At 37.2% G+C, this 22,705-nt stretch overlaps 2 protein-coding genes across 3 annotated transcripts; both read left to right on the top strand.

The window, feature by feature from the left end:
* The first annotated feature begins 809 nt into the window (after window positions 1–809).
* Window positions 810–1,879, top strand: LOC113708979 (transcription factor CPC-like). Its single transcript, XM_027231731.2, has 3 exons — window positions 810–1,024; window positions 1,330–1,420; window positions 1,536–1,879. The coding sequence occupies exons 1-3, from the start codon at window positions 970–972 to the stop codon at window positions 1,624–1,626; spliced, it is 237 nt and encodes a 78-aa protein (XP_027087532.1). The 5' UTR covers window positions 810–969; the 3' UTR covers window positions 1,627–1,879.
* A 360-nt stretch (window positions 1,880–2,239) lies between these two features.
* Window positions 2,240–8,803, top strand: LOC113708978 (tRNA wybutosine-synthesizing protein 2/3/4). 2 transcript variants are annotated; one of them, XM_072064756.1, is made up of 9 exons: window positions 2,240–3,751; window positions 4,305–4,659; window positions 4,978–6,138; window positions 6,334–6,463; window positions 6,869–7,104; window positions 7,605–7,740; window positions 7,833–7,909; window positions 8,160–8,266; window positions 8,402–8,803. In XM_072064756.1, exons 1-9 carry the CDS (start codon window positions 2,923–2,925, stop codon window positions 8,500–8,502), a joined length of 3,132 nt encoding a protein of 1,043 aa, XP_071920857.1. In that variant the 5' UTR covers window positions 2,240–2,922; the 3' UTR covers window positions 8,503–8,803. The 2 variants fall into 2 exon arrangements, with proteins under 2 accessions (XP_071920857.1, XP_027087531.2); XM_027231730.2 differs by having other exon boundaries at window positions 2,242–3,751; window positions 4,272–4,659.
* Window positions 8,804–22,705: the final 13,902 nt, after the last annotated feature.

Raw genomic sequence — 22,705 nt, 5'->3', positions numbered from 1 at the left:
TAATTCCGTTTCCCGGATCCGGATCCGTTTTGTCAAACAAAAAAACGGGTCGGATACGGAATATAGTATTCCGACCCGTATTAGACTCGGATCCGGATATAAATGAATTAATAATTTAAAAAATATATATTTATCAATATAATTTGATTAGGGTGATGTATTTTAATAAAATTAATTTGATTTCTTTTCTTATTTGGTTTTTTCTTTGCATTAGTTAGAAATTAGTTTACAAATATATTTTTTTCTCATTTTTATTAAAAATTATAAATTTTGGTAAATTTGTTTGGGTAGACCCGGATCCGGATCAGGGACCCGCCAGATCCGGATCCGGAACATAGAATAAAAGACCCGTCGGGTAAATGAGTCGGATCCGGATCCGGCATAGTAATTCGGGTCCGGGTCCGGAATAATGAATTCCGGCCCGGACCCGGCCCGTTGACAGCCCTATATTTATGCTTCTGTTGTGGTAAGGATTTTAGGGATTGATTTAATAGAGGAATTATTTCCAAGCAACAGTTTTCGGCAATAATGTACTGTTTTGATGGCTGCTCTTTCACCTTCTTCCGTTTGGTTCTGTTCATCTTCTTCTGATATGTGTGTGTGTAGTTTGATTATTAAATCAAAACTCGTTGAGCAATAATGTACAGAATCATTAAACTACACAAGGAAAATATATATAATAGTACTATAATGACTGGGGTTGCTGGATTTGGAATTTGCATTTGGATGATTTACTTGTTTGTATATAGGCGGAAAACGATTTCAACAAACTACCAAGTATGAGAGCTACCAGTCTTGTACGTTAGACTTCTTCTACCTGTAAGTCTGTACTCTGGTGAGTATATCAATAGGCCATGCAGCATAAACTACACATTATCCAAAGCATAAATATTACTGTACTAAATAGTGGACATTGAATCTGGCCATTTCATTCCTGCTCTGCTGTACTACTGCTATTAGTAGCCCAGAATGGCAGACCGATCTCATCGCACCAGGGTTGATGGCAATGACAAAGTTGAAAAAGGTACTGCATCTATTGAAATTTTTTTGTCCATGGCAAGTAATCATAGCCCATGATTTTGCTTGCCCATAAGTATTATGAAGATGTTGATAAACCCTCGACAAGGTCAAGCTCAAACGTGATTATAATGATACGCAATCTGTGTCTGGTTGAGCTTGAAAATCAGAAAATGAAGCGATTAAGTTTGAGCTCAGCTTTGCTTATTTACAGCCCCCTATAAGTTATAATTAAGTCATCTTTTTTTTTTTTTTTTGGCTAAAAAACCTTTCATTCTTCTTTCTTCATTATTTTTCTTGGTTGTTGTGTAGAGGGCACCATCAAGAGGAGGGAGTCCAAGCCAGAATTCTCAGAAGATGAAGAAATGCTTATGGCCAGAATGTATAGACTGGTTGGACCAAGGTTAACTTTGTATTAGTACATTCTAAGTTCAAGGAAATGTTTAACTAGTACATATTCCTGTTGGTGGAATTTTAGTTGCTACTAATAATTCGCAATTTTCTCCCCTCTTGAGCAGGTGGGCTTTGATAGCTGGAAGAATACCAGGAAGAACACCCCAAGAAATGGAGAAGTACTTCACTTCCAAAAATGCTTCAACAAGCAATTAGCCAAGGATCTTGAGTTGCACCTATCTAGCTAGTGTTCGTTCGTCTGCTACTCCTGGTTTGGATTGTGCTGCTTCTGCCCCTAGCTGTGAAGATTGTTCCATGGATCTTCAGCAACTCTTTTAAGTGTGTGCATTTTGTTAGTTCTTTCTTCTCTTCATCAGACTTTTTATCTGTGCATTATGTTAATCAGTGTTCAATTTATGTGCCAACATGTGGATATATTTCCAACTCAATGGACAAAAACCCTGTGATATACCTAATACACAAAAAAGCCACCCGTGATTTCAAAACATACAAAACGACATCCCATGTGTTGAACTAAATTGTAAACTAATAGAATTCGTTAAAGTTAACGAAAATGATGGTCTCGACTGTTAAACTTATCGGATTCCGTTAAATTTCCTGTAAAGTTTACCGGATTTTGTTAAGTTTAACAAATTCTGTTAGTTTACAATTTAGTTCAAAATATAATGTGTCGTTTTGTATGTTTTAAAACTATAAGGGGTTTTTCTATGTATTAGATATACTACAGTAGATTTTTTTTGTTTTTAACCCAAAAAAAAAAAAAACCAAGCTAGTATTTTGTCATCTATTAATAGTACAATAGTACAAGTCCATGCAGAATCAGCATGCAATCATACTGCACGTGAAGGGTGCTCGTCAGCAGTTGCAAATTGTAGTCTCCTTCCGAGAAAAGAAATTGTAATCTCCTTTTGCATCTTGTTATAGCATCTTGTTATAAATCCCACAGTAGTTTTTGGCATCTAAGTCCAGAACAGAGTATTTCAAAATCAGTGTAGAAATAACAAGAAGGAGGAGGAGGAGAGAAAATTTGCAGGAGTCTTACATCAAGCTTAACTATGTTATATTTTTTATTATCAAATACGTTTGGATAAATTAAAATTTGAATGCGTTAACTTGAAGCGCAGAATTGAGTTACGTAAACTAAAAGTTCATGTCAATAAGCCAGGCATGAGAAGCACACAAAATTTTCCAGTCCAGTTACATACTACGCCTTTCAATTCACAAAGAGCCAACTGCCACGACTTCGAAATAAAAGCGTGATTCTCTAGCCCTATTTACAACTACTATATGTTAGGGACACACAAGGGCGTGGACTTCAAAAAAGCGTCCACCTTTGAATTGATGTAAACGTGAATTTATAAGGTCGAACGCTTGCCTGTGGAGCCCCGGTACCGTTTTAGGGTTTATCCCGCTAAACCCCCCACCCTCTTCCAAGGGAAAAGAGGAGAAAGGAACAGGCCTGAGAACAAGAAGAAGAAGAAGAAGGAAAGAATGGAGTTTGAGAAAAGAAAGGCAGCAACTTTGGCCTCCATGAGCTCCCCTGAGCCAGACAATTCCCCCAAAGGCACAATTGACACCCCAATCATCCCTCTCCTAACAGCTATCAACTCCCACCCTTCATATTTCACGACCAGCTCTTGTTCTGGCCGGATATCCATCTTCTCCCAACCTATAAACCCCAACCCCGCTTCCAAAAAGAAGGCCAAAGGCGGTTCTTGGCTCTTCATCTCCCATTCCCCTGTCGACCCTACTTCGGTCCTCCCCCTTCTCTTCCCCTCTTCTTCAATCCAGTCAAGTTATCGTGGCATCAGTGATCAAGAATTTCAGGATTGCCCACATAGCCTAGTGTTCAAATTTGAGCCCCTGATCATAGCTGTGGAGTGTAAAGATATTGAGGCAGCTCAGTTTTTGGTTTCTTTAGCTATCTCACGTGGGTTCAGGGAAAGTGGGATTACTAATTTAAGTAAAAGGGTTATTATTGCAATCCGGTGTTCGATTCGATTGGAGGTGCCATTAGGTGATACTGAGAAGATAATGGTGTCTTCAGAGTATGTAAGGCATCTGATTGAAGTTGCTAATGAGAAAATGGAAGCTAATAGGAAAAGAACTGATTCTTTTCTTGATGCACTGCTGAAGAATGGATTTTCTGGAGGAGGGCGTGTTCTTGAGCATGAAACTGCTAATGGTGAATTGGGGTGTGATGAAGATTCTGGGTGTTACAATAGTGGAAAAGTGGAATCTTTGGGAAATTCTGTGAGTTGCCACGAGGACAATTCCATGGATGGTGAAAAGAGGAGCGGTCTTGATGACAGCCAATCTGGTAATTACTTCTTTAACTCGATTGAAAATTCATTACTTTAGCGTCAAGAGTGTTGAATTTGTCATTCTTAGCACAATTTCTAATTTTTTATAGCACCAAATATATTCATTGCGTTTAGTCAGTCTACTTGAGAGTTCTGGCCCAAAGCTTCATTTTTTTTTTAGTTTTGCACATTGTCCCTTAGTCATTGAATTCAATATTACATGTGCTTGCGAAAGATCATCTCACACTCATGTTTTTCCAGTGAGACTTGGGTAACATCCAATTTTGCACCTCCAATAACTGATATGGGAAATGAATTTAGATCTTTGATTTGATTCTTTATTTCCTTTTTCAATCTGATTCTTATTGGAATATTGATTTGCTTTCTCCTCGTAAGTTTTGCTGAGCAAGGCCTGGAAATTTGTTTATTGCTGTAAAGCCAGAAGATTTGGTCATAAAATGACATGCTATATATCTTTGATTGCAGGATGCTTTGCCTTAACTGTGAGCAGAGTCTGAATATTTATATAATTGACAGGATCTTCACAACTGCCTATTTCTCCCATTATAGTTGTTGGCGAGCCTGTGGAGAGGCTTTTCCTTTGGGGTCACAGTGCTTGTACATTGGATAATTTAAACCATGAGGTGATTGTCATTTTTGGTGGTTTTGGTGGCATTGGAAGACATGCGCGACGGAATGATTTGTTATTACTTGACGGAGAAAGTGGAAAGATTCAAGTGGTAAATGTTCAGGGGGCAGCACCATGTCCCCGTATGGGTCATACATCTAACATTTTAGGGGATTCAATGTATGTTATTGGAGGCAGGGCTGACCCATTGAGTGTTCTGAATGATGTGTGGGTATTCAGGATGGGAACAAAAGAATGGAGTCTGTTGCAATGTTCTGGCAGTCAGTTCTCACCAAGGTGATTTCTTTGATGCATTTTGATTGGGTAACACATTTAACAGTGCTAATTATTAGAGTCTAGTATTTGTCATTGGTGCTTGCCTCCTAAAAGCATGACCTTCAATGTTCCAAAGCATCTGAGCTGTAAGGTTCGAGAATTTGATCTTTCATTCGTTATGATTGCTGTACTTAAGAGTCCTTTTCTCCTAATTCTTATTTACCATTTTTTGTGTCCTTGTCAAGGTAAAAAGGAGTCCTTTGCTCCTAATTCATATTTACCCTTTTTTTGTATCCTTGTCAAGGTAAAATGTGTCCTATGATGTTGAGGTTTTTGCAGGCATCGACATGCAGCAGCTGTAATGGGTTCGAAGATATATATATTTGGTGGAGTTGATAATAATGCAATAGTATCATCACTTTTTGTCCTTGACATGAAAAATTTACAATGGACAGAGATACCCATCAAAGGTGAATGGCCATCTCCACGTCATTCTCACTCCATGCTGGCATATGGGGATCATTTATATATGTTTGGAGGATGTGATGGGGAGAAAGCGCTTGGTGACCTATATGCTTTCAATGTTCAAATATGTGAATGGAAGAAGTTAAATATGGATGGAAGAAAACCAACTGCTAGGTTTTCCCACTCAATGTTTATTTTCAAGAATTATCTTGGCATTATTGGGGGATGCCCTGTGAGCCAACATCACCAGGAATTATCCCTTCTTGATCTGCACTCTTTTTTGTGGAAGCATTTCATGGTGGATTCTACTGGCACTGACCTTTTCGTCCGCAGCACAGCCAGTATCCTTGGTGATGAGTTGGTAATGATTGGTGGAGGGGCATCTTGTTACGCATTTGGAACAAAGTTCAGTGAACCGACAAAAATAAACTTGCTTCCTCTGATGCCTCTTACTCAAAGTAGGGAGAAGCATATTCACTGTCATGAAAAAGGATCCACTCATAAAAACAGTGACAGCTGCCAACTTTCAGATATGGAGCTGAAACTGATTGGAAATGGAAGCCTTAAGCATGATGCTGATGTTGAAGATTTTGATGTAAAAACTAGTGATGAGATGGTTGTTTCTTATTGGGTTCTTCGACTTGAAAGAAGATATGCAAAATTTGGGAAGGATATACTCAAAAAGTTTGGATGGTTAGATCCTTCAAGACAGGTTTGCTCACAGGAAGCTGGGAAGTACATTTGCTTCCCAGTAATTGAAAGTTTTTGGTCTCTATTCACTAATACCTTATCTGAAGTACCACCTGATCTTCGTCCTGATCAACCATCTTGTGCAGAGAGGTTTTTGTTGAAAGATGTAACTGAATCAACAGCTTTGAATACTTTAATGGAATGTGGTGCCACTAAACTCGAGGATGAGTTTGTTAAACTAAAAAAGGGACCAATTTCTCCTTTAAAAGCAATGAAGGAAGCTGTGGCCTCTTTGGTTGCACATAGAGGGCTACCTACCAATCTCTTAGATGAGCTACCTTCAAGGTCTTAGTATTTCATTTAGCATCATTGGTACTACAAAATTGTTGTTTGTTAACTTTTCTTTCTTTCTTTTTTTTCCCCTCTTTGATATGGCTTCAACAATTGGAAATGAGAAATTTTTAGTGCCAATCTAGGATGCTGATTGAAGGTTTATCTTATTCCCTAATACATTTTACATGCACATTTGATCTACCTCAGATGGCAGCGACTAGGGGACATTGTCGTGCTTCCTGTGACATCATTCAAAGATCCTGCATGGAATTTGGTAGGAAAGGAGCTCTGGCCTGTTGTTGCCAAGTCAATTGGGACTGATCGTCTTGCTCAACAAGTAAGATTCTGCATTTTATTGATTGGAGCTGCTTCTAAAATCTTTGTGTGAAATTTTCAGATCCTACATTGATGTGCATATTGTTGAACATGTGCTGGAACAATTATTTTATATTAGGATTTTGAGAATGTGGGAAGGGATGGTGTAGATAATTGCATGGTTAATCTTCTCTATTTCCAATTTTTATTCTTAATTTTTTTTTGACAGGGAAATTCTTTTATTTTCATTGTGTTAGATTTGTTATGGGGAATTAAAAAAACATCTCCATTTGCCAACATGAAATTTCTGATGGTCCATATCAATGGCTTTTGGGATAAACTTGGATCCAACCAGGAATTTTGCTGTACTTTTTTCACTTAGAAGAATAAAATCGCTTGCTTTTGATGGAATCTGCTGATACTTTAGGGTCTGGTTGCATCAACTGGAACAAGGGATAGTACTCTGGAGATTCTTGTGGGAGACAACGGATGGGTTGAACACCGTGAGAATGGTATCTTATATTCTTTTGATGCTACCAAGTGCATGTTCTCTTGGGGGAATCTATCTGAGAAGCTTAGGATGGCCCGTCTTGAATGTAGAGATGAAGTCATTGTAGATTTATTTGCTGGCATTGGTTATTTTACCTTGCCATTCCTTGTGAGGTATACTATGATATCAATTTTAAGTTTCTCTCAAATGCTATCTTATATATTTTGTATTTTGTATTCTTTGAAGCAACAATCAAATTGGCAATCCTAACTTCCTTTTTCTATGTTGTTTGGGTAAATTGAGTTATTACATCATTTTGGGAACTAGTTTCTTAAATCTACTTGCAGTATAGCATATATATCTAGGACATAAAACTGAAAATTTTAACTTCTGTTTCTATGTCTTACCATTAGTCGTATTGCTTTCCTCCGCATCTTCCTAAAAATTGGAGGAAAGATTGCTATCAATTTGCATACTTGCCTGATTTATTTAAGCTTTTCAAATGTGCTAATTCAGGATAAGCTTGCGTGTTTTATATTTATTTTATGACTTGTTTTACTTGAACCTCAGCCATGATACTGCCGGTTTGGAGCCTAAAGCATCCATGATTGCTGATCTTGCATGTCTTCTTGAATGCTGCATAAGTTCTTTTGCTGATCTTTTCTTTATATAGGGCTAATGCAAAGCTGGTATATGCTTGTGAATGGAATCCGCATGCTGTTGAGGCACTCCATCGCAATCTTTGTGCTAATAATGTGGCAGATTGTTGTGTCATACTTGAAGGAGACAATCGAATTACAGCCCCCAAAGTACATATTTAGCTTTATCTCGTAGTACATGGTCTAGCTTCACCTTGTAATAGAGAAGGTTTTTATGAGCCAAGTTGTTTGCTTGGTCACAGGGAGTTGCTGATCGAGTCTGTCTTGGCCTCCTGCCATCAAGTGAGGGTAGTTGGATTACTGCTGTGAGGGCATTGAGGTGCGTAATATTATCATTTTGAAAATGATCTTGTGCTTTGAATTTACATATCAGATGATTGTTGATGATTTTGCTTATTCTCAGCATCTGAAACATCTTCACTTTTGAACATCTAGCTATGTTTTGACCCTCCCCCTTATCTGTGTGTCTACAATCTGCATGCATGCGTTACATATTCTGCTGAAAGTTGTACTGCTATGTTCCTGTCTATATGTCTTTGAGACATTTCGACTTGCTGTTGCCTTGGCAGAAGTGATGGCGGGGTACTGCATATACATGGGAATGTGAAGGATACAGAAGAATATTTGTGGACAGACCATGTCTCGAAATCCATCAACAGCATTGCTCGATCAGAAGGTATAAAATCCTCGTTTAGTACCCTGTGGCATGCTGCATCTTTAGTTATAGCCGTATATAGCAATTCGAAGGGATAACCGTACTTAAGTTGCACGTGCTCGCTCGAAATTAATGGAAAACACTGGTTATGTGCAGGTTATTCCTGGGAAGTTTCAGTAGTACATGTGGAAAGAGTTAAATGGTATGCCCCCCACATTCGCCATCTTGTTGCAGATGTACAATGTAGGAAAGTTTAAGGGTATAGTCGAAGGAGATGCTATCCTATGCTATGTTAGCTTACAAAGGAAGATGCTATCTTATGCTATATGCTATCCTATGCTATGCCATGTTAGCTATCCTATGCTGAGTATGGACAATTGAAGTTTCCTTACAAAGGAAAGCAAAAGCTCTGCTCTTTTACCTTTATCATGGTACAACATCAAAGCCCAGGAGACATTGAGATGGCTGCAATTTTGTACCTATCGAAATTGTGGAATGGGACAAAGTATTTGATGCAATTCAGAAATTTATGGTGTTATGAAGTGTTTTTATGTGAAACTTTGCCAAAATAGTGTAGTTTATTGTTGACATAGGACAAAGAAGGGAACGCAAAACTTGAATGCCCTGGACTGGAGGTGGCATTAATTCCAAGCCCACTTGCCCTGCTAAGCCCACCCATGTTGGGTGGGTTTGGGTTCATTTATGTGAAAGTGGGCCCTGACTCTCTGGACACCTCAGTCAGGTTTCTTTTTTTTTTTTTTTTTCCCCTCTCAAATAAACGTCCCATATTCCTACTCCTCATGCCCTTTCCACCTCTAACTGTCAAATTTAGAATTCGAACGCTAAATTTGATAGCGAGAAGAATTATAAGAGCCTTCCTCTAATTACTGGGTTAATCCTAGTGGTTACTTAAATTTGTGGAAGGTGTAGCAGGAATCATGGGGGGAGGGTCATGGATATGATTTAAGGAACAAAATTTCACAATGTTAGGGATTTTAGGGGTCAAAGATAGATCCTTGTATTGTGCGGTGATTCACAGCTACAGGAAAAGACTCTGGATGCAGAATGGATTTGGGTATGGAAACCCATCCTAAGGTAATTGAAGTTTTGCCACTCTAGGAATTGTAAACACCTTTTCTCTTCATTTTTTTTGGGGGGGGGGGGGGGGGTCAAACTGCAATAATGACTTGGTAAAAAGAAGAAAAAAAAAAAAGAACTAAACACCCAGAAAGACAAATAATACATGAGAAGCAACAAAGGAAAAAGGGGAAAAGAAGACAATTGAATGACATCCACATTTATTTGCCTTTCCCTTTAGCGGAGGCATAGGATCCTTGTATTCCTGGAGTCCCATCCAACAAGTCCAAACAAAATAGCATAGCCGAAGGGTTTCCAAACCTACGTATTGTCAAAAAAAAAATAAAAATAAAAAATAAAGTTCATTAGAGGAGAGTTGATTAGTTTCTCCTTAGAAAATGCAACTACTTGCTTATAAGGCAAATTTTTTAATTAAAAAATTCACGTCATTCAATAAATCTACCCTAATAATAAAAATACATCAAATCAAACATGACACGGATACATAATCTTCCATCCAAATATATAGTAAATATACAGTGTATATAGTGAATATAGTTGTTAGTGTTAGCGTGTTTCGACTAGTGAAATTTGTGACGTATACATGCATCCAATAATCTGACTCACACAACAAAATTATTGACCCAAATTATTGACCCAATTTGGCCAAATCTTGAACTTCTTCAGGGTATGATTTGTTTCTTTATAACCTTTTTTTTTTTTTTTTGGGTGGAAGATATATGATTATTTACCAGCTACCGGAAGACATAATCCCAATTTATTTATTGGATATCATCATCCAAGAACCATATGACACCTCCCGTGACCGTGTCAACTTCGTTAAACAAGTACACATATACATACAAGAAGTCCCTAGCAGGAAAGTACACGAACCTTCAATTAATTAATCCCCATCATTCACCATCATCATCATCATCGTGGTGGTCGTGGTGGTGGCGGCGGTGGTGGCGGTGTTTCTTCTTTCTTTTTTATGGATCAGACACAAATGTCAAATCAGTATGGCCGACGGACGGATGGACGGACGGATAAGCAGGGTACCAGATCATTGTGAATCTCTAGGCTATTGGCTTTTGTTTTATCGACGGTAAAAGAATCTATCTATGGAAGCATTGTGACACAAAAGGAAACGCCAAGGAAAGTAGAATCGCTCGGGCATCCGTGGACGAAGCTACAGTTATGCGATCAATGTACATTCTTTACGCAATGGAAGTCGTGCTGCTACTCAACCACTTTTAAAGGAAAGAAAAAAAATGAAATGAAAAGTCGTTAATCATGTGAATTAATTTTCTACGTACTTATATATCTCGGCTTTAAATACATACTACTACATATGAATTTTAATTAAAATAAGTTGTCATGCATCCATTCTTAATAGTAATATATGATATCATCAGTATATAAAAAATTAATCATAATCATATATAAAACAAAATACTAATTATTTTGACGATATGATAAAATTCTATTCATATAAATATGGTAGTGTTGGATTGAAATAAACGTGACACGTAATTTGTAGTTATAATGTTATATGGTGAGTGTCGAGTAAAATAAGAAAACAAATCACATATTACATGAATATCGATTGGCTGTTCAGGCTTCGCATTTTGACAACAATTTTCTTTGAATGAAAACGTAGATCAAAATAGCAAATGGAAAGTTCAAAGGAACTCGAAGGGAAATGGAGAGGGGAAGCAGAAATTAAATCCGTTTGAATTGCTATTTTTAAGAATGTTTGTTAAAAAGCATCCTATAATCATTTAATACATGACAAATAAAAAAATTAATTTAAAAAATGTGTTCATAATAACTTAAAAGTTTGATCCCAAAAATCACAATCCAAACAGCGTGTAGAGATGCTGCGAGTTGCGTAGCGAGTGATGTGATGAGTGGGATCGGGGAGTCGCAATCACACTCGGCCACCTGTAAGTGTGTGGGCTATTTTAAAGCTGTCGCAGGGACGTTGCAAGATTGTGGGGGCCGCCGGATGTAAATACTTATAATTTAGGTCCGGTGGTTGCGTGAAGGCTGAGCACTCGGGACAAAAGCCAAAAAATCATCTGTCGGTGGTCACAAGCGGCTGGCAGCTGGCTCCTTACTCTGGCTTCAGCCTTCAGTCACTTATTCGGCTCGCTCCTTTTCCCTTAATGGTTGTTCTAGCAAATTTCCTTTTTTTTTTTTTGTGGGTAGTTTTTCTCCCGTTACAGTAGTGTAGTATACATTACGAATTTGAAAATTCTCATTCCTTCCTTCTATCAACAACAAGTGTATTTGTCATAAAAACTAAGATCAATATGTTGAGTTTTGAGTTCCATGCATCCTTTTGTCTTAGCTTGCATGTTCATATTACAAAAATAGAAAATTGGTCATAACTCCAAAATATGTTGTCTACATAACAATAACTCAACATCCCAACTTAATTGCCAGATGGGGTGAAACTTCATGCAATTGAATATTATAACGCTGCCTTTGGAAAGCAATTACGTTTTTTTTAAACACATTTTTCAATCATCTTTTTATCTTACATATATCAAATCGTTAAGATTTTTTTTTTATATAAACAAAATTCAGAAAAATGCAATCTAAACTCCAAATCAACAATACTAAGGCGATCTGGGCTGATATGTTTCTTTCATCATTTATTTCAAATCAACAATAATACACTCATAAAACAGGTTAACTTTTGCTCATTACTCTCTGACTAATGACCCACGTAAGTGTTTGAATATATTGTACTATTATGGATGACCACATTTCGTGACCATTTAAATATAAGGCTCCACCCTCGTTGGTCCCTGTCCAAAGCAAACAAATTGCAACTATTTACTTTAAACAAGAATTGCCCAAATGGATGCCATTGGCATGGGCAATGTGTCTTCGAAAGGAAGAGCCATGTGCTTGTTCTTGTCTCGAGGGTTGTCTATTAATTCAAAGTTTACCAAATCTCTGGCGTTGAAGGTGGAAATGGGGCGGGAACAATTGTAGGAAGCAACCGTTTGAAAAGGTTGATAGCTAAGATTTGATAAAATAAAATATATAAGATTCAGATTTTATTTTATATATCATTTTTCACATAGATGGAATCTACAAAATTTTGTTTTATATTTATGTGTTATGTAAAATGAATTACATCATGTGTAAATTGACTTATATCTTGTGTAAAATACACAAAATCGATCCAGCTTCTCTGTTGACTGTAGGACTGCAAACGAATCGAACCGCTCGCGAGCGGGTCAAGTCGAGCTCGAGTCAAGCTCGTTAGGCTCGCGAGCTTGAGTATATATATTTTTTTATTTTTATTTAATAATAAAATTACGTATATTATATATATTTTTTATTTTTTATTTTCATAGTAAAATTATGTATATATCCTTAATATTTTATTATTTATTAAGAAAAAAATATTATTTTATTTATTTTTTAAAAAATAAAATAATTCTTTTTTATTTTTTTCGAGCTCGACTCGACTTGATTCGAGTAGAGTTCGAACTTGAAAATTGCCGGCTCGTCGAGCTCGAGTTTGGTAAAATTTAGTCGAGACTCGGCTCAATTAGTTCAAAACTCGACTCGACTCGACTCGTTTGCAACCCTAGTTGACCGCTGTGCCTCTTGTCCGTTGAAGATTGTATGAGTTGGATTCCTTCAAACAGTAGCCTAAATTTTGTATAATGTTTTATATGATCTGCCCTACTACACTCTTCAATCATGCACTCAACTTACTTATTTTGATAAGCAAGGTGGGGATGTTTGGCAGTGTAACAGAAGAAATCAGGGAAAAAAAATTTAAAAACGTTTGATAAGATTTATGTGAATGATAAATATCCTCCTCCTCCTCCTCCTCCTACATTTACTGCAATTTCTCGAAACAATTATTCAGGTATGCTTTGTACTTTTGTTTATTATTCTAATCAATTGTGGATAAATTTTAACGGGATGGTTGAAATCAATTCCAGCTGCCTTAAGATCTTAAACAAGCAATTAAAATTGATGTTGCCTTTTCAGACATTGACGGAGGTATCGTAGAGGAATATTTAATTGCAAATTAGAGTAGACAAACCGACCAAGCCCTAAATTTGTATTTGGGTCAACAGATTATGCTAAACACGAAAAGCGCTTTTAAGTACTAAAAATATTTTTAGGGTGTTTGGTAACTAATTTTTTATAAGTTAAGTAGCATATACTCCCTCCGTTCCATTTTGATAATTTTGTTTCTTTTTTCACACAGATTAAGAAAAAGTAGTTAACTTTGTTGGAAAAGTAAATTTAGATTGCTATTTTTCTAAAATACCCTCACATTAAATATGGTACAATTTTACGGGAACTTGAATTGATGGTAGAAAAAATATCAACTCTCATTAAATGGGGTGGATTTATAGTAACAACTACTTATATTGAATAAGAGTACTTTAGAAAAATTAAAATACAACTATATTCTTCAATTAGGAAGTGGATTACAATTTGGGACTGATGAAAAAGGAATATTGTGACTATCAAAGTGGGATAGAGGGAGTAGTTTTGACAACTTCAAAAGCGTTTATGTTACAGTGTTTTTTTTTATAAACGATCGTTACCTAAACTAGTTTATGATGTCAATCTCAAAGTAACGTGGACATATTTCCGTTAATGTTTGTTTTGACCTCTTGAGCAATAATAATTGTTGTGAGTTTCAAAATGGTGAATGGCTGTACAATATAAACAAGTTATAATCGGGACAAAATCTTTTATCGCTGAATCCGGTAACGTATGACTGTATCTTTTGGACTTTTCCCATTTGAAGCAAGGAAATCGAGAAATGTGGGTCCCAACCATCATTTATATATTTTAAGTAAGGAAATGAGCGAGATTTAAAAATTGGGAAAGAAAAAGCAAAATTTTAATTCCCAATTTCAAAACTGTGAAATCTCAATTTTGACCATTAACCTAATGCTTCTTCAGTAAAAGTAGGGGTAGCAATTTCCGACACGACACGAACCTAACACGAAATTAATGGGTTTGGGTTAAGGTTTCAGGGGTTCAAGTCAGAATCGGGTCGAATCCAAAAAGAAAACATGTCGATTTCGGATTAACACGTGGGTGACCCGATATGACCCGTTTACGAATTAAAAATAATTTAATAAATATAAAAAATATTTTATCTAACTAATCTAAGTTATTTCTTTTTTTTAAAGGCATTAATTACTTAATCCTAAATGAATTTATTTAACTTGTGTGAAGTTGAAATTATTATATTTGGACAAATAATATATTATATTATTTTTTTACTTTTATACTGATTTAATTTAATTTATATTTGGCTTGGGATAAAACACTTTTACGGTGTTTAATTTATTTTAAATTTGGTTTGAGATTATTTATTTAAATTTTTATTACTTGATTATATAATTAGTTTTGTGAGAAATTGATTTTATTAGAAATTATAGTGATAAATTAATAAATTAATAAATTAAAATTAAGTTTCGAGCCATTTCGGGTTGGCCCACCAATCCGAAATTTTCGGATTCGTGTCAGATATCCTGACCTATTTCGGGTTGACGGGTCAAGTTCAAATCAATGAATTTGTCAGGCTGCACAATTCATGTTCTTAAGCATAATAAGGGCTCAATTGAGCATTAGCTAGTTTAGTTAGCTGAGTAGCTAAACGATGTCGCTCGAGAGTTGTTAAGTACCACAAACGGTGCCGTTCCACTTAATCAGACAGTTATGCATTAGCTCAGCTGTTAGTTACTGTCAGGTTGTTAGAGTTAGTTATATAAGTGGGGCCCACTTTGTAAGGGACACACGGAAAATATACTGATTCTCTGATATCTCCAATTCCCTCTTATTCTCTCTTTCTCTCTCTCAGTCTAATTCTTTCTCTGTTCTTCCCCAATTTCCTGATTCTACAATCAATTAATCTTGATTTCCTACACAATTCCAGAACTATCCTCGAGGTCGTGACAAAGTGGTATCAGAGCAAGCGATCCTTGGATTCTGTACCATAGATAATGGCGGAAAGCACCAGATTCCGCACCATCGAAGAGCAGATGAGGAAGCAAGAAGCTAAGCTCCAGGATCTTGCGGAGTCCCTGCAGGCGTCCAAATCTGAACACCAGCAAGTCAAGAAGGACTTGAAGACGGAACTGGAAGAAAACAACAGGCGCATGGAGAACTTGTTATCCGGAATGGAGCAGAATTTCCACCAGATTCTTGAGCAAAAATTTAGTGAACTGTTACTGAAGATGACGCCTGGGAAGGAGAAAGTGACCGAAGGAGGTAGCCGGATGATAGATCAGGTGCCGCTCCTACCAACTCCACCAGCTCATCAGAGGTTATCAATGGATGGCGAGGCTCACAGGACTTTCAGGAAGGATTGGGGTAAGTTCCAGCTTCCAAATCCTCCTAAGATTGATCTATACATGTTTACTGGAGAAAATCCTAGAGATTGGTTGCGCAAATGTAACAAATACTTTCTGAACTATCAAGTTCCTGATGAGCACAGAGTAGAGGTAATTGAGATGTATTTAGAAGGTAAGGCTGACCGTTGGTTCCAAGGAGTTAAAATGGAGAGGCCTAAGCTTAATTGGGAAGAATTTGGAGAACTGCTCTGTTGCAGATTTAATGACAGGACTTGTAAAGATGTAGTGGAGGAATTTAATAAACTGCAACAGATAGGGAATGTTGAAGAGTACCAGGAGAAGTTTGAGGAGCTGAAGGCCTTAATGATGATGAAAAATCGAAATCTGGATGAGAAATACTTCATTTCTAGTTTCATTAGTGGCTTGAAGGAGGAAATCAAACCTATGATCAAGATGTTAAAACCTCTGACCCTGACTGAGGCATTTGAACTAGCTCAGTGGCAAGAATATTCTTTGAAGTTGCAGCATAAGAGTTCTAAAGAGAATGTCAAACCTCTAGGAGAAAACAGACTGGGGTTGACACGGGGCACCACAACAACTCAGGGAGCTAATTCATATAAGGTTCCCTTCTACAACAACCATAAGCCTACTAAGTTGGGGAATTGGCAGGAAGGCACTAAGGATACTAGGAGACTTTCTGCACAGGAAATGCAGTTTAGAAGGACGAATGGGCTATGCTTTAAGTGTGGGGACAAGTATGGGGTAGGACATCAGTGTAAGGTAGGCCATACAAACTGCATGATACTGGAAGAGGAGGAGGAAACTACATTTGAGGATGCCCTGGGGGAACAGGATGAACAAACTGGGAATCCTGGGCAGACCATGGAATTGTCCTTAAATGCCTTATCTGAGGCACTAAAGAGGAAAACTATCACACTTACAGGGGTCCTGAATGGAGAAGAGGTGTCCATCTTAGTGGACACTGGGAGTTCTGATAGTTTTATAAACAGTGAGCTGGTCATTGGAATGGATCTCAAATATCAGTGGGTGGATCAACCCTTCTCTGTCCTCATGGGCAATGGAGATTGTGTCACCAGCAATGCAGTATGCCCAGGTGTGCAATGGAGTATTAATCAACATCACTTCAGGTTTAATCTCAAGGCAATGGAACTAGGGGGATGGGATATCATTCTGGGGGTAGATTGGATGACACACTTCAGTCCCATTACTTTCGACTTCCAACAACTGAGAATATCATTACACCATGAAGGAGGGGAAATTCACCTACATGGACAAGCAGATAATTGTGACTTGGACCTGATCAGAGGCAAAGACTTGAGGACCTTTATTGAATACAAAAGGCAGATGTGCCTGGCCATGAATTTACAGCAGAATGAAGGGAGCAGATTAGATACCACACCACTGGAGGTGCATCAATTGCTGCAGGAGTTTGAGGATGTATTCCAGGCACCACAATCACTACCTCCAAGCAGAAGTATAGATCACGAGATAGCCCTTAAACCAGATGCCCAACCCTTCAAACTCAAACCTTATAGATACCCTCATTGTCACAAGGAGGAAATAGAGAGACAGGTGACTGAAATGCTGCAGAAGGGCATTGTCAAACACAGCAACAGTCCATTTGCCTCTCCTGTATTGCTGGTCAAGAAGAAGGAAGGCACCTGGAGATTCTGTGTGGACTACAGGAAGCTGAATGAGCTAACTGTCAAGGACAGGTTCCCAATACCCAATGTAGATGAGTTGCTGGACGAATTAGCAGGTTCTGTATTCAAAACCAAATTGGATTTGACTGCAGGTTATCACCAGATCAGGGTCAAACCACAGGACTCTTTCAAAACAGCCTTTCAGACCCATTGTGGTCACTTTGAATTTCTGGTAATGCCTTTTGGTCTTACCAATGCTCCTGCAACCTTCCAGTCGTTGATGAATCAGATATTCCAACCTTATTTGAGAAAATTTGTCCTGGTCTTCTTTGATGATATATTAGTATACAGCTCTACCTTAGAGGATCACATCCAGCACCTAAGACTTGTGCTGAATCTGTTGAGGGATAACCAGCTGTTTGTGAAGAAGTCCAAGTGTGCATTTGCTCAGAGGAGGGTAGACTATCTAGGACATACTATTACTGACAAGGGAGTTAGCATGGATGACTCCAAGGTTAGTAGCATTTTAAATTGGGTCGTACCTCAAAATGTCAAGGAATTAAGGGGCTTCCTGGGGCTAACAGGTTACTACAGACGATTTGTAAAACATTATGGCCAGGTGTGCAAACCTCTGACTGAACTGCTCAGGAAAGATGGGTTCAGGTGGAATGAAAAAGCACAGGCTGCCTTTGAGCACTTGAAGGAATTGATGTGCTCAGCCCCAGTTCTCATACTTCCAGACTTTACCAAGGCATTTGTAGTGGAAACAGATGCCAGTGGGGGTGGTATTGGAGCTGTTCTGATGCAGGAAGGACATCCAATTGCCTTCCTGAGCAAGGCATTATCGCCCAAGAATTTGGGACTATCAGTATACGAAAAGGAACTCCTTGCTCTAGTAATGGCAGTCACTAAGTGGAGGCATTATCTGGTTGGAAATCATTTTGTTATCAGAACTGACCATCAATCCTTAAAGTATTTGCTGGATCAAAAATTGAACACTGCTCTCCAGCATAAGTGGATGACAAAACTCATGGGATTAGACTATGAGATACAGTATAAAAAGGGGGTTGAAAATAAGGTTGCAGATGCTTTATCTAGAAGACAGGAGACTGTTTCAAATCCTTCCTTCAAGACATGCCTGGCTATATCAGCAGTGAGGCCAGGGTGGATGGAGGAACTGCAGAAAAGTTATGAATTAGATGAGCATTGTCAAAACATCATGGCTCAACTACTACTGGATCCCACTTCTCACAATGGCTATACTCTGGTGGATGGAGTGCTACGTTATCAAGGAAAAATCTATGTGGGAGGGGCCAATAACATCAGAAACCAGATCCTTCAGGTGCTTCATGCCTCAGCACTGGGAGGTCATTCAGGACAAAAAGGCTGTTGGCAGAGGATTAAGTCACTGTTTTATTGGCCAGGGATGAAACAAGAGGTGATAGCCTTCGTACGTAGCTGTGATACCTGTCAAAGGAATAAATCTGAGAATGTTCCATATCCTGGTCTGTTGCAACCAATTCCAGTTCCCACACAGGCATGGACTCACATTTCCATGGATTTCATTGAGAAGCTACCCAAGTCACAAGGGTTCGACACCATTCTGGTGGTGATTGATAGGTTCACTAAGTTTGGGCATTTCGTTCGACTCACTCATCCATTCACTGCCAAAGGGGTTGCACAAGTTTTTCTGGACAACATTTACAGAATGCATGGTCTACCTGAATCCATCATCACAGACAGGGATAAGATTTTTACCAGTGGATTCTGGAAGGAGCTATTTAAGGTGCTAGGGACAGAACTACACTACACTTCTTCTTACCATCCTCAGTCTGATGGTCAAAGTGAAAGGCTGAATCAATGCGTGGAAAACTACTTGAGATGTATGACAGGAGAGATGCCATCACATTGGAGCAAGTGGCTGTCTATGGCTGAGTGGTGGTACAATTCCACCTATCACTCTAGCCTCAATATGACACCCTTCGAAGCTTTGTTTGGATATAGACCCTTGCCACTGCCACTGGGGCCTTATTTGGATTCTGTAGTTCCAGCAGCCTCCAATATGATCCAGGAAAGGAACAGGATCTCTAACTGCATAAAGGACAACTTGGCCAAGGCTCAACAAAGGATGAAGCACTTTTCTGACCAACACAGAACTGAGAGAGAATTTGCTGTGGGAGATTGGGTATTTTTGAAGCTTCAACCCTATAGACAGCAAACGGTAGCAGTAAGGAAATGTCTCAAGCTATCTGCTAAATATTTTGGACCTTTTCAGGTGGAGGAAAGAGTTGGTACAGTGGCATACAGATTGAAGTTACCAGCAGGTACCAGATTACACCCTGTGTTTCATGTGTCACTGCTGAAGAAAAAAATGGGACCAATGCAAGGGAGTTCTACCAAGCTACCAGAACTGGACACACATGATCAATGCCCTCTGCAACCAGAAGCCATATTGAGCAGGAGGGTTATTTTGCGCAATGGGCAGACTATCATTCAGTTCCTGATTAAATGGGAGCAGCTGGAACCTGAAGAAGCTTCTTGGGAGGATAAATCATTTATCGAAAGCCAGTTTCCTGCGTTCCAAACTTGAGGACAAGTCTGTTTTCAAGGGGAAGGGATTGTCAGGCTGCACAATTCATGTTCTTAAGCATAATAAGGGCTCAATTGAGCATTAGCTAGTTTAGTTAGCTGAGTAGCTAAACGATGTCGCTCGAGAGTTGTTAAGTACCACAAACGGTGCTGTTCCACTTAATCAGACAGTTATGCATTAGCTCAGCTGTTAGTTACTGTCAGGTTGTTAGAGTTAGTTATATAAGTGGGGCCCACTTTGTAAGGGACACACGGAAAATATACTGATTCTCTGATATCTCCAATTCCCTCTTATTCTCTCTTTCTCTCTCTCAGTCTAATTCTTTCTCTGTTCTTCCCCAATTTCCTGATTCTACAATCAATTAATCTTGATTTCCTACACAATTCCAGAACTATCCTCGAGGTCGTGACAGAATTTTCTATTATACATGAGTCTTAATTCGACCCGTCAACCCGAATTCGACCCGATTGCCACTCTTAGATAAAAGAAGCACGTTCTCCTCCCAACTGCTTGTTGTACCCCCCAAAAAAAATAACAAACTCTTTTCATCCTTCAATACGCTCTTGCTATGCAATAAGTAATACTAGTAAGTAATTCAGGCAATAAGTAATAGTAAGTAGGTTGCTTCTACTGTCGAAAGTAGAATGAACTCTCCACCGTGGGCAGAAGAAGTGTTAAACTGTTAATAAGACAACGCAGCGTGGACATCTTTCACATGTCAAGTGGGGCCCAATTGAAATAAGGCAACCGGCTGTAGAGTTGGCTTAACAAACCTGGCCTTGATGATGGATGGAACCTGGAAATCCTGAGTGAATTAATGACTTTTTTGCGTCAAAACCTGAGTTTTGTTATTACTAACAAGTAACAAGGTGCTTAACATACTAGTTGGGTATTCAGAATTACGATCCCGAGCTTAACATGCCATGTTGGTACCAACTGGGTTATGGTTATGAAATTAGTTTCTTGTTAATTATTATAATAAGAAATATTTATAATTGAAAAAGATTCAATTCTTGCATACTGAATAATAAATATTTTTAGGGAAAATCATTCAAAATATCTTTCATATTTCGTTAAATAAATTTTTTCATCTTCCACTTTTAAAATATTAACTTTATATTCTTTACAAATTCAATTTCACAAATTTTGGTCCTAACCTAAGTTTCAACCACTTTTTAGTCTAAAATCACCACATGACTCATATGCAATAGTTTTTATATATAAAAATGTCAGATTTTACTTTTTTAGTGGCAAAAATAAATATGAATGGACAAAAATGAATATGGTTTCAAGTTAGATTTGGCTTGTTTAAGTGTAAAAATGAATATGAATTTGATCATTTGTTTAATTACAAATGGGATCTAACTTTTTTTCCTATAAAAAAATGAACTTTCTTTTTATCCTCAAAAAAACTACTTTTACTTTAACTACCTATAACTATCCATGACTATTTTTACTTTTAACTATTTAAATATATGTTTTCAACATAACTACCTATAAATATTATAACTACTTACATAAAATTATTTTATGAAAAATATTTAAAAGATTAAAATTTGTTTTGATAATAAAAATTTTATTTAAAATATATGATCAGAAATATTATATATTTTTTTATTGCACACACATTGGATGTGCATGAGCACTAGTTATAATAGAATACCTAAGAAAGTTTACGCGATAATAAATCATTGGGTGCTTAAAAATTGTCAAATCAATATGAACTTGATATACTTTAAACTATTTAGATAAATAGATAGAAGACACACACTTCGTGATAATGTAGAACAAATGGAACCTAACATTAAATTAAAGTGAGATAATGAATTTTGTACATGCTAAACAAAAATGTCTTTTGAGTTCCCAAAGGATAAAGACGCCGCTTTAAAATAATTTGGGGACGATGCATTGGGTCAAGAGGATCTTTTTCATTTACTCTATCATGTACTGCAATGTATAAATATTTGTTATTATTTTGAAATGAAATATATATCAATGCATATTACGAATCAAAATACTAGAATATGTTAATTTGAACGTGGGATTGTAATTGATATTTATCTATATATCATTGCTTTGCATGTTTCAATGGATTTGCTATCATTAGATAATCCATATCACAACAAAATCTTTAAATTTAGCACTTACTTTTAAGAGTGAACTTTGATTTTTACTATAATTTGGTTATCCTTATCATTAGATAATGCTAATATATTAACAAATCTCAAAATTTGACACTATTTTACTAGTCAAATTTGTGATTTAATAGTCTGTCACGTCCAATACAACTAGTTGCGAAATTAGGATTTAAATCGATAACCATCTAGTTATTTCAATAGCGGAAAGGTTCAATTTTTGAAACATTTGCATTATGTGATTTATGTTTATGATTATTTTATCTACAATCTCAATTCTAATTTCTTGGAGTACTATTTAATTGTGTTTTTGATTACTCATCTACAAATTCGATATCGATTTGAAAATCATCATGTTACGTATAAGATTGCTTATCTAATTGCTAAATTTAAATTAAAAATCTACCAGGTCAATAATGTCATGATTCTAGTTTCTTGAAATACTATTATGTTTCTAATAATTCTTCTATAATTTTGATTTCAGTTAAAAAGCCACTATCTATGCAATATATAAAGTTAGAGGGATCGCAATTAATGTAAACTTTTTTATGTCATTTTTTAAACTTTCAATTTTATTCTTAAAAAAAACTAATTTTTGCTTTGACTACTTAATCACATTTTGCCAATATAACTATGCA

Source organism: Coffea arabica, chromosome 9c (assembly GCF_036785885.1).
Source record: "Coffea arabica cultivar ET-39 chromosome 9c, Coffea Arabica ET-39 HiFi, whole genome shotgun sequence".
NCBI classification, from domain to species: Eukaryota; Viridiplantae; Streptophyta; class Magnoliopsida; order Gentianales; family Rubiaceae; genus Coffea; species Coffea arabica.
Note: the sequence above shows the minus strand (reverse complement) of the source record. Positions and strands in the feature narration are given on the sequence as shown.

What these genes read in the sequence shown, in the direction of transcription:
- LOC113708978 (XM_027231730.2), top strand. Translation starts at nt 2,923, where the DNA reads ATGGAGTTTGAGAAAAGAAAGGCAGCAACTTTGGCCTCCATGAGCTCC. An exon ending in TTAGATGAGCTACCTTCAAG is followed by an intron (nt 6,139 to 6,333) that starts GTCTTAGTATTT and finishes GATCTACCTCAG; the next exon opens with ATGGCAGCGACTAGGGGACA. An exon ending in CTGATCGTCTTGCTCAACAA is followed by an intron (nt 6,464 to 6,868) that starts GTAAGATTCTGC and finishes CTGATACTTTAG; the next exon opens with GGTCTGGTTGCATCAACTGG.
- LOC113708979 (XM_027231731.2), top strand. Translation starts at nt 970, where the DNA reads ATGGCAGACCGATCTCATCGCACCAGGGTTGATGGCAATGACAAAGTT. An exon ending in CAATGACAAAGTTGAAAAAG is followed by an intron (nt 1,025 to 1,329) that starts GTACTGCATCTA and finishes GTTGTTGTGTAG; the next exon opens with AGGGCACCATCAAGAGGAGG. An exon ending in TATAGACTGGTTGGACCAAG is followed by an intron (nt 1,421 to 1,535) that starts GTTAACTTTGTA and finishes CCTCTTGAGCAG; the next exon opens with GTGGGCTTTGATAGCTGGAA.